General features: G+C 40.7%; 1 protein-coding gene across 5 annotated transcripts in view; it reads right to left on the reverse strand.

Annotated features, from left to right (window-relative positions):
* The window catches only part of IKZF3 (IKAROS family zinc finger 3), a 62691-nt gene that overhangs the window by 21876 nt on the left and 25489 nt on the right, over window positions 1–15326 (reverse strand). For 3 of the 5 annotated variants that reach the window (XM_070767303.1, XM_070767306.1, XM_070767307.1), the window contains one exon: window positions 8303–8419. The exons of the other annotated variants lie outside the window; for them this stretch is intronic. In XM_070767303.1, the coding sequence (XP_070623404.1) occupies window positions 8303–8419 (117 nt within the window). The remainder of the gene's footprint in view (window positions 1–8302; window positions 8420–15326) is intronic. 5 annotated transcript variants of the gene reach the window in all.

The following is a 15326-nucleotide window of genomic DNA, read 5'->3' on the forward strand; positions in this document are numbered from 1 at the left end:
AGGTGCAGATGGGGAGAGGGGGGGGAGAAGATTTTCAAGTATCAGAATCTAAAGGAAATATATGATCAGGTAATGACTTTATGGCAGTGCAACTACATGGGGGAAGAATGCCAAACCCAATTTAAAGGTTTTAGTGGTTTGCAAGCTTTAGTATTTTAACAGCAGGTGATTTAAAGGAAGTGGGATTTTTCTTATGATCGTAATAGCTCAGGAAAAACCCACCACCAATTTCTATTCTTTTTTTGGACTGTCTTAAGTAAAAACAACAAAGTGGGGGGGGGGAGTAAGTTATAACAAAATCAATAATCATTCTGATCTATACCAGCTAAAATCAGTATGGGAGCTTATAGCAAAAAAATTGCTTTTTGCATTTGTCTCGTGGATAAATAATATCAAAGTATGTTGCTTTACTTGAAAATATGATAATATCTAAACAAACATAAGCAAAAGTATCCTGATTTATCCAAAATGTATCGAAATTTATCCATGGTATGTTTGTTGGTATGATTGGTCTCTTAAATTGGGGGTTTTTTAGATTACTTTTTAATATTAGATTTGTTGCATTGTTTTTTATTGTTGTTAGCCGCCCCGAGTCTTCGGAGAGGGGCGGCATACAAATCTAAATAAACTAAACTAAACTAAACTAAAAAAAATATCAGACTTTTAATTTCCAATTAGACAGATTTCTATGTTGTGAGATTCTAGCACTGTTTTGATACATGAGTTATTTTTAAGTAGTATTTTATTTCTTGCCCAGTCCTAACCCAATGAAATCATTGGTTTTATTCATGTAGTAAATTATGAAAATTCATTCATCATGCTGGATTGCTGGACTTGATATCCTCTGCATAGAAGACTGAAATTAATTTTCAATCTTTACAAAGGTCTGTTAGGGAACAAGAATCAAGTGCATGAAAGAGACTGGCAATGTGGTTTAGCAACAATATTTATGAAAAAACAAATTATATTCATTAGAAGCCAAACATGAGTCAACAGTATCTGGCTGCAGAAACATTAAGTCCAGGTTTAGGCTACATAAATAAAGGTAGTTTCCAAATCTATAAAGCAGTACTTCCACCTTATTCCACATTGGGCATCTCCAATTTTAAGATCTGTATTTCGTTTTGAGAGTATTCCTGCACTTTTAAAAAATTGAAAAACTTGGAAGAGCAAAATTTGGGAATTAGAAACTACATTCTATTCAGAGAGCTTGAAAGAACTGGAAATATTTAGCCTTGAGAAATTAAAAATGAGTGTGGCTAAAAAAGTACTGTTAAAAGTCTAAGCATGTGTTACACAGAAGATGGGGAGAGTAGTAAGTCTCCCATTTGTTTGGACATGAAATTTACTTACACACCTGCAGTAGATGAGTTGCACTTAGTGCCCAAACTCTATCATCATTTTATAATATAAAATAGTTACGTATTTCAGTTCAATGACTCTTATTTTATATAAAAGAAAAGAAAAAGAAGAGCATAGGTTGCAAAATAGGAGCATAAAGAAAAGCAATAAATAATGCAGAAAAGAATCTTATGAGACTTGTTTAATTACTTAAATCAGGAGTTTTCAACCTTGGCAACTTTAAGACTTGTGGATTTCAACTCCCAGAATTCCTCAGGCAGCTTTGCTGAGATTCTGGGAGTTGAAGTCCACAAGTCTTAAAGTTGTCAAGGTTGGAGACCCCTGATTTAAATTACTGTTGATGTTCTTAACATTCTTTCAGCAGACCTGAAATAATACTTACCAATTATATTTAATGCAGTACTAACATAATCTGAAATTGCAAAATATGTTCCTTTGAGTACAACATGTTTATCAGTAGCTTCTTAATGAGACAAACCTGCTAAAATGTAGTTTGTCCTTAACATATTTTCCTTTGTTTGAAAGATAGGAACAAATGGTAAACATGCTGTAAGCCATTCATCCACAAAAAAAGCATACCCATATTCAATTTCAAACAAACCACTTTGTTCTAATAATTTAAAACACAGAAAAGGTTGGATTTGTTTTAAAAAACAGAATACCCTACGAAAGCAGACTATTAATCCTAGGTCTAGAAAGCTTAGAACTACGTCGCCTAAAACACGATCTAAGTATTGCCCACAAGATCATATGCTGCAACGTTCTACCTGTCAATGACTATTTCAGCTTCAATCGCAACAACACAAGAGCACGCAACAGATTCAAACTTAATATTAACTGTTCCAAACTTGACTGTAAAAAATATGACTTCAGCAACCGAATTGTCGAAGCGTGGAACTCATTACCCGACTCAGCAGTGTCAACCCCTAACCCCAAACATTTTTCCCTTAGACTATCCACGATTGACCTCTCCAGGTTCCTTAGAGGTCAGTAAGGGGCGTGCATAAGTGCACCAGTGTGCCTTCCGTCCCCTGTCCAATTGTCTCTCCTTATCTCATTTATCTTTTCTTCCTTTCAAATATGTTCACCTATACTTTTATATCTTATCTTCTATTCTTTTCTTTACTTATATTATTACATATCTTTCTCTTCAATGTGTATTATGTATTGGACAAAATAAATAAATAAATACATAAATAAAATGCCATCCATTCTGAATTTCAGCTCCTCGGGTTAAGCAAGTAAGAAGAATCTACTAGGAGGAGTTCAAAGATCTGTCCAACTAGAGATTTTGTTCTTTGCAGAGACCAAATTGATAGTTTAAAGATTGGTGCTGAAAATAGCTAAGATGACCATGATATGCTCTACTGGAAGAAGTTTGTCATGAAAGAAATAAGTGCTTAAAAAGCATTATATAGACATAATAGTGTACCACATCTGAAGCCTGTTGCTCTGTAAGCTCTATCTTGATATGTTTTGACAACTCAGTTTTAAATTCAGAGTTATTTGAATTGGCATTGATATTAGTCATAAAAATGGGACGAAAGGCAGATTACTTAATTTGCCAATTTGCCCTTTACACAGCAAGTACTACTGAAGACATGGGGCCATCAAAACATATATTTTCTAAATCGTACTCTGGAAATTAGTCAAAACTGGTAACGTGGAAGAGTATGATTAACCACTGCTGTGACTTTTTGTTTCTTAGGACATTAACTTGAGCCCTCCCCCAGCAAAAAGACACAGTCCTACTACACAGCAGTTACGGCAACAGCCTAGCCACTGTGAGAATATAAGTTCCAGTCCTGCCAGTTAACTACAGGTCAAAGTTGACGTGAGAGCACCAAATTATTCCTCTTTTCAATTTACGGATTGGGCATGGGGGACAATATTTCACATAATTTTTAGGAAAGACCTAATCTTACGTTCAGTTTTGTTTTGCAGATGGCATTTCTTTTATGTATTTGTAAACCTCATAGTACTATCACAGTGTTGAGGCAAAAGATAGGCGCCTTTCATAAAATAGTAGGCTATCCTATGATTTGGTCCAAAATCAGAATTAATGCCTATAGTTGTAAATCTGATTAGCCATCCATTTAAGAAACATCAATTCTATATTTTTACCATATCCACTAAATATCTAGATATGTGTGTATCAAAGGATATAACTCAATAGTGTCATGTAATATGAATAAAATACAAAGAGAGGTTTCCTGAGATATCAATAGATGGCGTCTTTTAAACCTTGCCCTTTGGTGAAAGCAGGGGTGGGCTGTTGCCCAGACGGGGACGACGACACACAGTGGGGTAGCAAAAATGGAGCGCCACCCCAGAGCACCCAATTTGCACTGAAAGACGTTGAAAGAAAATGCAGGGCATCCTGCATAAGCCACGCCCAGTGTGGTAGTAAAAATTTTGGTAGGCCTTTATTGGACGAAAAGTAAATGGTCTCAAAATGAATATTATTCCCAAATTATTGATTATTACTTTATATAGTATTAAACATTGAAGCCAACAATGTTAATTTTCCAAATTTAAGCAATTTTGGAATTCTTTTCAAATTTTGAAACATTGGTTGGAATGAACAGTGTTAGGACTGAAATATACTAATAGCAGAGAATCTCTTGAAACAATTGCATCAGTTGGATTAGTATGGAATTTAATATTTACTTTTGCTTATTTTTTTAGTTTTATAATTTCAAAATATTCAAAAATCTGCATCAAAAATCTAGATATTCCTGTGTGCCTTTTCCTGTTTATGTTTTCAGTCCACCAAAACAGTATATATTTTTTGTGCATCTCATGTATATCTTGTATATAGTTTCTGTTAAATTGCAATGCATTGCAATGTCTAAAATGTTTTTTAGTTTTTAAGATGCACAGAGTTTTTGTATGTGATGCTATTTCATTAAGTTTCAGTTCACAAGCATTTTCTGTTACATTTGAAACACAGCATACAAACAATTCAAGAAGTTAATTGGATGGAGTGATCACGTAATTTTTCTAAATACTTTATTTTTCTAAATAATTAATTAAATAATGTTTTAAAATAATTATATAAATAAATTTCTAAATAATTATTTCTGAATAATGTAAAATCTTACCATATATATTTCTTTCCAAGTGGCTTTCATATTAGAGGAAAAATACTTAGATCACATAGAAAATATTAATTAAGTGGGCTTGTCTCCATGTGGTAGTGTTTCAATAAACTCCACACTAAATAATATACAATATACAAATTTACTTAATATAAATGCAACTAGACCAAAAAAACTCTTTGTGATTTAACTTCTTGACTTCTAAGTAGAGATGATAAATCTTCTATCCTCTTCTTGGTCCCACATTTTTCCAAGTATTTGTTCATGTTTCAGTTTCATATACAATATAAAATTTATCACATAATCAATAGGTCAATATAAATTGCATATGGAATACTTAATATTTTTAGACTGTACAGACTTGATAAAGATTTTGTGTGTATTTTTCTAATAGATGCATTTTGCATGTACAGTGATCCCCCGATTATCGCGAGGGTTCCGTTCCAAGACCCCTTGCGATAATCGATATTTCGGGATGTAGTGGTACGGAAGTAAAAACACCATCTGCGCATGCGCGCCCCTTTTTCCATGGCCGCACATGCGCAGATGGTGGAGTTTGCGTGTGGGCGGCGGGGAAGACCCGGGGAAGACCCAGGGAAGGTTCCTTCGGCCGCCCAACAGCTGATCTGCTCCGCAGCGCGGCAGCAGCGAGGAGCCGAAGATGGGGTTTCCCCGTTGCCCAGGCAACGCGGAAACCCCATCTACGGCTCCTCGCTGCTGCCGCGCTGCGGAGCAGATCAGCTGTTGGGCGGCCGAAGGAACCTTCCCTGGGTCTTCCCGCCGCCCAGGCAAAGGGGAAACCCCAAGATCGCTTGCCACTTGCCCGTTTGCCTGCCCGCCTGGCTGCTCGCTTGCCGCTCACTTGCAGCGCGGCAGCAGCGAGGAGCCGAAGATGGGGTTTCCCCGTTGCCCAGGCAACGGGGAAACCCCATCTTCGGCTCCTCGCTGCTGCCGCGCTGCCGAGCAGATCAGCTGGTGGGCGGCCGAAGGAACCTTCCCTGGGTGCCGCCCGCCGCTCGAGAGCAAGAGGGGGAGAGATAGAGAAAGAGAGAGAAGGAAAGAAAGAGATGAGAGAGGGAGGAAGAGAGTGTGAGAGAGGAAGAAGCAAGATAGAGAAAGAGAGAGAGAGAAAGAAAGATGAGAAAGGAAGGGAGTGACGTCATCGGGTGGAAAAATCGCGATATAGCGTTTCGCAATGATCGGGATCGCGAAACTCGGGGGATCACTGGTATTTTGCCCAAAGATATACATTTTGGCAAATGTTTTTTGCTAAATAGATGTTTTAATTTGAAATACTACACTATGGGGGGGGGGGAATCAAGGCAATTTTTCAATTCAAGGTTTTGCTACAAAATGCTAAATAATGCTGCAACTGTAGAATAAATATTTCAAGTGAACAGAAAACATAATTTAAATTAGTTTATAGAAATAAGTCAGTTAACTGATTACAATAAATATATATTTCTGATACTAAATAAATAAATAAATAAATAAACGCATGGACGAATGAACGAACAAACAAATAAATAAATGAGTAAACAAGTAAACAAGTAAACAAGTAAACAAGTAAGTAAGTAAGTAAGTAAGTAAGTAAATAAATAAATAAGTGGACCATTTTTCCAAACCTTATTGTATTTACATGTAATCTAATCAAACCAATTAAAGCTAGTATCTCTAATACTTATTTATATATGACACTAACTTAAATGTCATCTGTTGAACTACTGTAGTAATTTAAAGGGTATTCCAATTAAAATTATAAAATAGAAAAAGAACTATCAAGGAATGGTAAGAATTCATAGCTAAAAACATCATCATACTTATAACTAACTAATCTTATCAGTAATATTTTTGTTATCTTTATTTCATTTCTTTCTATATCCTTTGATTCTCTATTTTATTATTATTTCAGTGGTGAGTCTTTTGGAGAAGCAGTTCAGACTGTTCCAACATGTGACTTTTGTCATTCCAGGCCTATAGTTTCACATTTTTTCAGAGCAAAGAGCTGGTTAACAAAAACCTCAGAAATACTAAGCGTGACCTGAATGAACGGCACTGTTTCCTGTAACACCAAATGATGTGGTCACCAAAGGAATGGAACACGGAAAAAGAGAACCTGCTAATGGTCTGATATGAATCTCCAATCATGCATGGGAGCCACAGTTGAATTCAATGTTACATGCACGTCCCTTCCTTCCCCCAGTGTTCTCAGCCCTGTGGTCATAAATGTTAAAATTATCACCAATGACGAATTCCAGAGGAGCAGTCAAACAAAGGTTAGTGTTAGGTAATTAAATATCTAAGTATGTAAGTAATACGGAAAATCCCCATGTTCTGTCTTCTAATAGACCTGCTAAATTTGATATAGGCAGATAGCTATCCTGAATTTGGGTGACATATTCTTTTACCTGTGTCATTTATGATTTAAAAAATGATTCCTTGATATTACCTCAAAATAACCTATTTGTCAAATTTTAAATGTTAATTTTGAAGTGCTGCATTGAACAAAGGCCTGTGATTTTTAAATCCATGTTTCTGAATTTTTTTAAAGTGAAGGTAGATAAACTAGAAAACTAGAAAATATTAACATGGTGGACTTGCCCCAATGCCAGAAAATATTGGACTAAAATCAAAAATATTTTAGAGCAAATAACAAATTTACAAATTCCACTAAAACCAGAGTTATATCTGCTCAGAATTATCAGGCAAAAACTAGCAAAAGAGGATAGATACCTAATAGTACACATAACTACCACGGCCAGAATTACATTTGCGCAAAATTGGAAACTAAGCAATGTTCCATCAACTTTAAATATAATAAATAAAATATATGAAATTGCTGAAATGGATAATCTACCAGACGTGGAAAAGATGGTATAACTGGGTAGACCAAAAAAAATATTTAAAACTTTAAACACTTACAATGCAGTCAAATATGTTATTTCCTAGCAATCTTGTTACCCTTTGTTACTCCTTTATTATGAAATATTGGATACAAGAGTGAAATATACATGACCAAGATTCGTGTAAAAATATGAACATAGTAATAATAGTGAAAACTGTAGTAACAATGCCAACCTGCAGGTTGGCAAAAATATGTTTTGTTTTATTTATTGTGGGGGGTTTTTGCTTTCTTTTCTTTTCTTGTGTACTTTGTGTATTGCTTTATTGTTTTCTTTTCTTTGCATTGTATTTGTCCCCTTTCAATGTAAATAATTAATAAAAATTATTTAAAAAAACAAAAAACAAATGCTAAATGTAGTTATACATCAACCACTATTCTTAGTCCAGTAAGGAAAAAGCGTGCATGAAGTGGATGAGTGATTAAGAAGTCTGATAAATAAACAAACAAATTACAAATATACAATGACTATATCCGTAGCCAAAAATTCATACTGTAAACGTAGCAAGCCAGATTAGCACAATAAAAGCCATTTGAATTGGGATGCCATTTTGGGGCAGTCTATGCCTTAAGTCAGACACCATTTTTTTAAAAAAATGCCATTCCTTCAGTGGTTCAACTGAGAGAAACCAGAAATAAAATCACAAGTTGTAATCACGTGATGTCTCGCTTAATGACCTTGGGTGATTCACTTAATAACCATGGCAGAAGTGAGATTTGCAGTGCGCGATAGTTTCCTTAACAGCCATATCATTTAGCAACAGTAGTAGCTGGGGTGATTGTGGTCATTAAGTGAGGACTACCTTGATGATATTTAAATTCCCATATTATATTCATTTAATCACATAGTTCAACCGCTCTTCCTTACAGCAAAAGGAAAATAAGATTCCCAGCAAGACTCTTCCAACACAGCAATTAAGAATTTCCAACTGCTCACCAGCTTCACTCAGGCTAGCATTCTGCTGATATGTCCGACATCTCTCTTTGTGTTCCTCCAATGAACTTCTCTGCTTATAACTCCGTCCACAGAATTCACACTTGAATGGTTTCTCCACTAGAAATAAGTATTTGGTGTATATGTTACGTAATAAATATTATATTATTTTAACATATCAATGACTTCAATTCATGACCTGTTAATGCCCAGAGTAGTCCTGCCAGGTTAAATAACCAACAGCCTTAAGACTGAAATAGTGAGAGATGCCTTAAACTGGAAATGTTTCATTTCCTAATCCAAATATAGTGGTACCTCTACTTAAGAACTTAATTCATTCTGTGACCAGGTTTTTAAGTAGAAATGTTCTTAAGTAGAAACAACTATTATTATTATTATTATTATTATTATTATTATTATTATTATTATTAATTAGATTTGTATGCCGCCCCTCTCCGTAGACTCGGGGCGGCTCACAACAGTGATAAAAACAATACATGGTAACAAATCTAATAATTAAAATCTAAAATAACAGTTTTACATTACAAAGTCTAAAAAAAAAAGATAAAATACATACACACAGTCAAATCATGCACAAAATTACATAGGCAAGGGGGGGATGTCTCAGTTCTCCCAAGCCTGATGACAGAGGTGGGTTTTAAGGAGTTTACGAAAGGCAAGGAGGGTGGGGTCAGTCCTAATCTCTGGGGGGAGTTGATTCCAGAGGGTTGAAGCCGCCACAGAGAAGGCTCTTCCCCTGGGTCCCACCAGACGACATTGTTTAGTCGATGGGACCCAGAGGAGGCCAACTCTGTGGGACCTAACCGGTCGCTGGGATTCGTGCGGCAGAAGGCGGTCTCGCAGATATCCTGGTCCGGTGCCATGAAGGGCTTTATAGGTCATAACCAACACTTTGAATTGTGACCGGAAACTGATCGGCAACCAATGCAGACTGCGGAGTGTTGGTGTAACATGGGCATACTTAGGAAAGCCCATGATTGCTCTCGCAGCTGCATTCTGCACGATCTGAAGTTTCCGAATACTTTTCAAAGGTAGCCCCATGTAGAGAGCATTACAATAGTCGAACCTCAAGGTGATGAGGGCATGAGTGACTGTGAGCAGAGACTCCCGGTTCAGATAGGGCCGCAACTGGTGCACCAGGCGAATCTGGGCAAACACCCACCTCGCCAGAGCTGAAAGATGTTTCTCTAATGTGAGCTGTGGATCGAGGAGGATGCCCAAGTTGCAGACGCTCTCTGAGGGGGTCAATAATACCCCCCCCAGGGTAATGGACGGACAGATGGAGTTGTCCTTGGGAGGCAAAACCCACAGCCACTCCATCTTATCAGGGTTGAGTTTGAGTCTGTTGATACCCATCCAGGCCCCAACAGCCTCCAGACACCGGCACATCACTTCCACTGCTTCATTGACTGGACATGGGGTGGAGATGTAAAGCTGGGTATCATCCGCGTACTGATGATACCTCACCCCATGCCCCTGGATGATCTCACCCAGTGGTTTCATGTAGATAATAAATAGCAGGGGGGAGAGGACCGACTCCTGAGGCATCCCACAAGGGAGAGACCTCAGGGTCGACCTCTGACCCCTCACTAACACCGACTGCGACTGGCCAGAGAGGTAGGAGGAGAACCATTGAAGAACAGTGCCTCCCACTCTCAACCCCTCCAGCCGGCGCAGAAGGATACCATGGTTGATGGTATCCAAAGCTGCTGAGAGGTCAAGGAGCACCAGGACAGAGGATAAATCCCTGTCCCAGGCCCGCCAGAGATCATCCATCAACGTGACCAAAGCAGTTTCCATGCTGTAACCGGGCCTGAAACCTGACTGTTGAGGACCAAGATAATCAGCTTCTTCCAAGGACCGCTGGAGCTGGAGCGCCACCACCTTCTCAACAACCTTCCCCATAAAGGGAAGGTTGGAGACTGGGCGATAGTTATTAAGTACGGCTGGATCCAGGGAAGGCTTCTTGAGGAGGGGGCGCACAAGTGCCTCCTTGTAGGGAGCCAGAAAGGACCCCCTCCCCAAAGAAGTGTTGACAATCTCCTGGACCCAGCTCCGTGTCACCTCCCTGCTGGCCGAAACCAGCCAGGAGGAACATGGATCCAGTAAACAGGTGGCGGAACTCACAGCTCCAATGGCCTTGTCCACTTCACCAGGTGTCACCAGATCAAACTCTTCCCAGACAGGTGGACAAGTACGGGCCCAAGTCACCTCGACTGACTCATTGTCAGTCGACTCTGCTATCCAATCGGAGTCGAAGTCCGCCCGGATCCGAGCGATTTTATCAGCGAAAAATGTATTAAAATCCTTGGCACTACTCTGCAAGGGCTCCCCAACTTCCCCCTGATTAAGAAGGGAGCAGGTCACCCTAAACAGAGCGTCTGGGCGAGATTCCGCTGATGCAATCAAGGCGGCATGATACGCGCATCTTGCTGCCTTGAGCGCCACTTTGTAAGTTTTAATATGAGCTCTTACAAGTGTTCGATCGGATTCTGACTTACTCTTCCTCCATCGCTTCTCTAGACATCTCTTCTGGTGTTTCAACTCCCGGAGCTCCTCGTTGAACCATGGGGCTCTATAGGGTCTAGTGCCACGGAGAGGTCGCAGTGGCGCAATCCAGTCAAGAGCCTCCGCTGCAGCCTTGTTCCAGGCCTCAGCAAGAGACTCTGCCGAACTGTGGACGAGTGTATCTGGAAAAACCCCAAGCGCCCTCTGAAAGCCCTCTAGATCCATCAGGCGTCTGGGGCGGAACCTCCTAATCGGTTCCGCCTCCCTGCGGGGAAGGATTGGAGGCAGGAAGTTAAGCTGCAGTAGAAAATGATCTGACTATGACAAAGGCAACACTTCTAAGCCCCTTAGTCTCAGATCATTACTCAATTGCTCAGAGAGGAATACCATGTCGGGTGCATGCCCCCCCTCATGAGTCGGACTCTGTACTACTTGAGTCAGGTCCATGGCTGTCATGGTGGCCATGAACTCCTGTGCTAGTCCAGAGGTTTCACCGAGCAATGACAAGTTAAAGTCCCCCCAAGACAATAAGTCTGGGGAACCCCACTGCCAGCCCGACTACCTCCTCGAGCAGCACAGGCAGGACTGTTGACACGCAGCTGGGAGGCAGGTACGTGAGTAACAAGCCCACCTGAACCCCTAAGTCCAACTTCACCAGGAGGGACTCGCAACCCGCAATCTCTGGAGTGAGTCTACGCAGGCAAAGGCTCTCCTTGGCTATAATAGCCATTCCTCCTCCCCTTCCCTGGGGTCGGGGCTGATGCCATATACGAAACTCGGCTGGGCAAATTTCAGAGAGAGGAACTCCTCCCTCCGGGCCCAGCCAGGTTTTGGTCACACAAGCCAGGTCGGCCTCCTCACCCAGGATCAAATCCCGGATGGGGAGAGCTTTATTTACCACCGACTTGGCATTGAGTAGCAGCAGCCTGAGCCCAGGGCCAGAATTACACTTATCACCAGTGCCTTGAGTTGAGCTCATGGAGCCGGAAGAAGGGATCGCTACTAAGCAGCGATCCCTCCTTCCCCTGGAATGCCTAGCTACATGGCCCCCGCCATATCCACCTCTCCCCAGCAAGACCGGGATATATTGACTCTGCCACCCCAGAGATAAGTGCCCCCTCCCCTCCTGCCTCTCCAGCGTCAGGTGTGCCAAGAATTTCATTCATATCATATTCTTTCACGTCATATATATTATAATCCCACCCACCCACCCCGTTCCATCTACCATCCCCCTCCCATCTACTCCCATTCACACCATTCCATTCATTCCAGTAGTTGTAGACATCCATTGTTAGATTACTCTAATAATTAATTTAAAATGCAAATTAATTAAAACATTAATAAAATAGTCCATTCACTCATAACATATATAAGTTGACCCCTTAAATTAGTTAAGAAAGAATTAATATACATCCATCCCAATTATCTATCAATTAAAATCTCCAAATAATTTAGCTAAAAACAATAAATATAGGAATCAATGTAAAAGCAAATAATAATAATAATAATAATAATAATAATAATAATAATAATAATAATAATAGCAAATAATGTGTGCAAACCCATTAGGAAAGAAATAAAAGGTCGTAATTTGGGTGGGAGGAAGAGGAAGAAGAGGAGGAGGACAGTCGCTGCTGAAGGAAGTAGGTGAGGTGAGGAGAATCAAAAAAGTCCAAAATTTTAAGGCTTAAAAAGAAAAGAGGGACTCTGGGTCAGCACCCAGAAAAAAGAAAATGCTCTGTTCACTCTGGGCTGGGAAGAAGCGAAGGGAGCGTTACTTTTCTCTGGGCGCTGGCAGAAGTTTATTCCCTCTCTATGCAGCCAGAGAAAGGAAAATTCTCTGTTCGCTCTGGGCTGCCAAAGCCTCCTTAAGTGCCACCGAAAGGCTCCTCTGGCAGCCCAGAAAAGCCCAAGATGGCCAGGATTAAAGGGGGAATGGCAGGAAACTGGCTGGGCCTTCGTGCCGCTCTCAAATTTCCTGGGAAATTTTTCCGGGCTGGGGTTCTTAAGTAGAAAATGGTTCTTAAGTAGAGGCAAAAAAATCTTGAAGACCTGGTTCTTATCTAGAAAAGTTCTTAGGTAGAGGTGTTCTTAAATAGAGGTACCACTGTATATCTGATTAACAGAAGGAAGAAGCTCTTTGGCTTTTCTATGGATAATGCTGCACAAGAAAGGTACTTTAATCTTTTTTTAAAGCTATGGTCTCATGAATGTCTGTGGATAAAGTGTGTGTGTGTGTGAGAGAGAGAGAGAGACAGACAGAGAGAGAGAGAGTGAAATGATATCACAGGCAATTACTTAATTGACAACATTTGTACAATGACATCATAACACACAAGACCTCATTTTGACTTGAAGAAGTTGGCTCTGTCTGAAGCTATGTATTTCCATGCTGTCAGCAGTGGAAACCTCAGCTCATTTATACAATATATGATTCATCAGTAATATACTGGAAACCAGTGCAAAGCTAGAGATTTACTTTGCTTTACTTTTGGAAGCACTGCAGCTACATTTCCATGCTAATGAGACCTCTTGCTTAATACCTGCTCATGGCTCTTGAACTTTAGGTCCCGTTAGGGAGATGCCAATATGACCACCTTGCAGGTATATCTCAACTGTCCAGATATAAACTGCAGAGCATTAGATAGTTTTGTCCATGTTGGATAAATTAGCAGTGAGAGGGGCTCTTCCTTCCTTCCTTCCTTCCTTCCTTCCTTCCTTCCTTCCTTCCTTCCATCCTTCCTTCCTTTTCCTTCCTTCCTTCCTTCCAACCTTCCTTCCTTCCTTCCATCCTTCCTTCCTTTTCCTTCCTTCCTTCCTCTCTCCCTCCCTGCCTCCCTCTCTTCCTTCCTTCCTTCCTTCCTTCCTCTCTCCCTCCCTGCCTCCCTCTCTTCCTTCCTTCCTTCCTCTCTCCCTCCCTGCCTCCCTCTCTTCCTGCCTCCCTCTCTTCCTTCCTTTCCTTCCTTCCTTCCTAACTCTCCCTCCCTGCCTCCCTCTCTTCCTGCCTCCCTCTCTTCCTTCCTTCCTTCCTTCCTTTCCTTTCCTTCCTTCCTTCCTTCCTAACTCTCACTCCCTGCCTCCCTCTCTTCCTGCCTCCCTCTCTTTCTTCCTTCCATCCTTCCTTCCTTTTCCTTCCTAACCCTCCCTCCCTGCCTCCCTCTCTTCCTGCCTCCCTCTCTTCCTTCCTTCCTTCCTTCCTTCCTTTCCTTCCTTCCTTCCTAACCCTCCCTGCCTCCCTCTCTTCCTTCCTTCCTTCCTTCCATCCTTCCTTCCTTTTCCTTCCTTCCTTCCTTCCTAACTCTCCCTCCCTGCCTCCCTCTCTTCCTACCTCCCTCTCTTCCTTCCTTCCTTCTTTTTCCTTCCTTCCATCCTTCCTAACTCTCCCTCCCTGCCTCCCTCTCTTCCTGCCTCCCTCCCTTCCTTCCTTCCATCCTTCCTTTTCCTTCCTTCCTTCCATCCTTCCTTCCTTTTCCTTCCTTCCTTCCTTCCTTCCTTTTCCTTCCTTCCTAACTCTCCTTCCCTGCCTCTCTCTCTTCCTTCCTGCCTCCCTCTCTTCCTTCCTTCCTTCCTTCCTTCCTTCCTAACTCTCCCTCCCTGTCTCCCTCTCTTCCTGCCTCCCTCTCTTCCTTCCTTCCTTCCTTCCTTCCTTCCTTTCCTTCCTTCCTAACTCTCCCTCCCTGCCTCCCTCTCTTCCTTGTGGGAGAGGGCTGCAAAGGCCTCAGTAGCTAGAGGATTTGTTGCAACACAAACTATTATTTATTTATTTATTCGATTTTTATGCCGCCCTTCTCCTTAGACTAGATTAATTATTACAACATGTTAGCAATAGCACTTTTTTAACAGAGCTAGGCTATTGCCCCCACAATCAGGGTCCTCATTTTACCCACCTCGGAAGGATGGAAGGCTGAGTCAACCTTGAGCTGGTGATGAGATTTGATCTGCTGACCTGCAGATCTACAGTCAGCTTCAGTGGCCTGCAGTACAGCACTCTACCTGCTGCGCCACCCCGACTCATTGCTATTGCTATGATGGATTGGTTGTATCACATTGATCAATCTGATGTGATTAATGGATTCGTATAGAGGCTTTACTTATGATTTTTCATGGTTAACATGAAGGAGAATTGATCATTGTTAAGGAAACTGAACTAATTTCCACTTAGCGTACAATATGGACCTGCAGTTCTATAGGGAGAAATACCAAATAACTCTGTTTTCTGCTCCATGTATTAATCTGAGAACAGTAAACAAATACTGTACATACATAGAATTCAAGAATATACCCACGCACAGAGAGACACGGAAACATGGCAAGGAAAAGTTATCTCCAATAACGAAAGAACAAATAAATGAAATTTTACAGATCAAAAAGTACAACATTATGCAAGATGCCCTGCACTTGGATGGAGCTATCATGAAATTGGATATGTATGTATGTATGTATGTGTGCAGTGAAGAGCTACTAAATTTTTTACTACCACACTGTGGGCGTGGCTTAT

Source organism: Erythrolamprus reginae, chromosome Z (genome assembly GCF_031021105.1).
Source record: "Erythrolamprus reginae isolate rEryReg1 chromosome Z, rEryReg1.hap1, whole genome shotgun sequence".
NCBI classification, from domain to species: domain Eukaryota; kingdom Metazoa; phylum Chordata; class Lepidosauria; order Squamata; family Dipsadidae; genus Erythrolamprus; species Erythrolamprus reginae.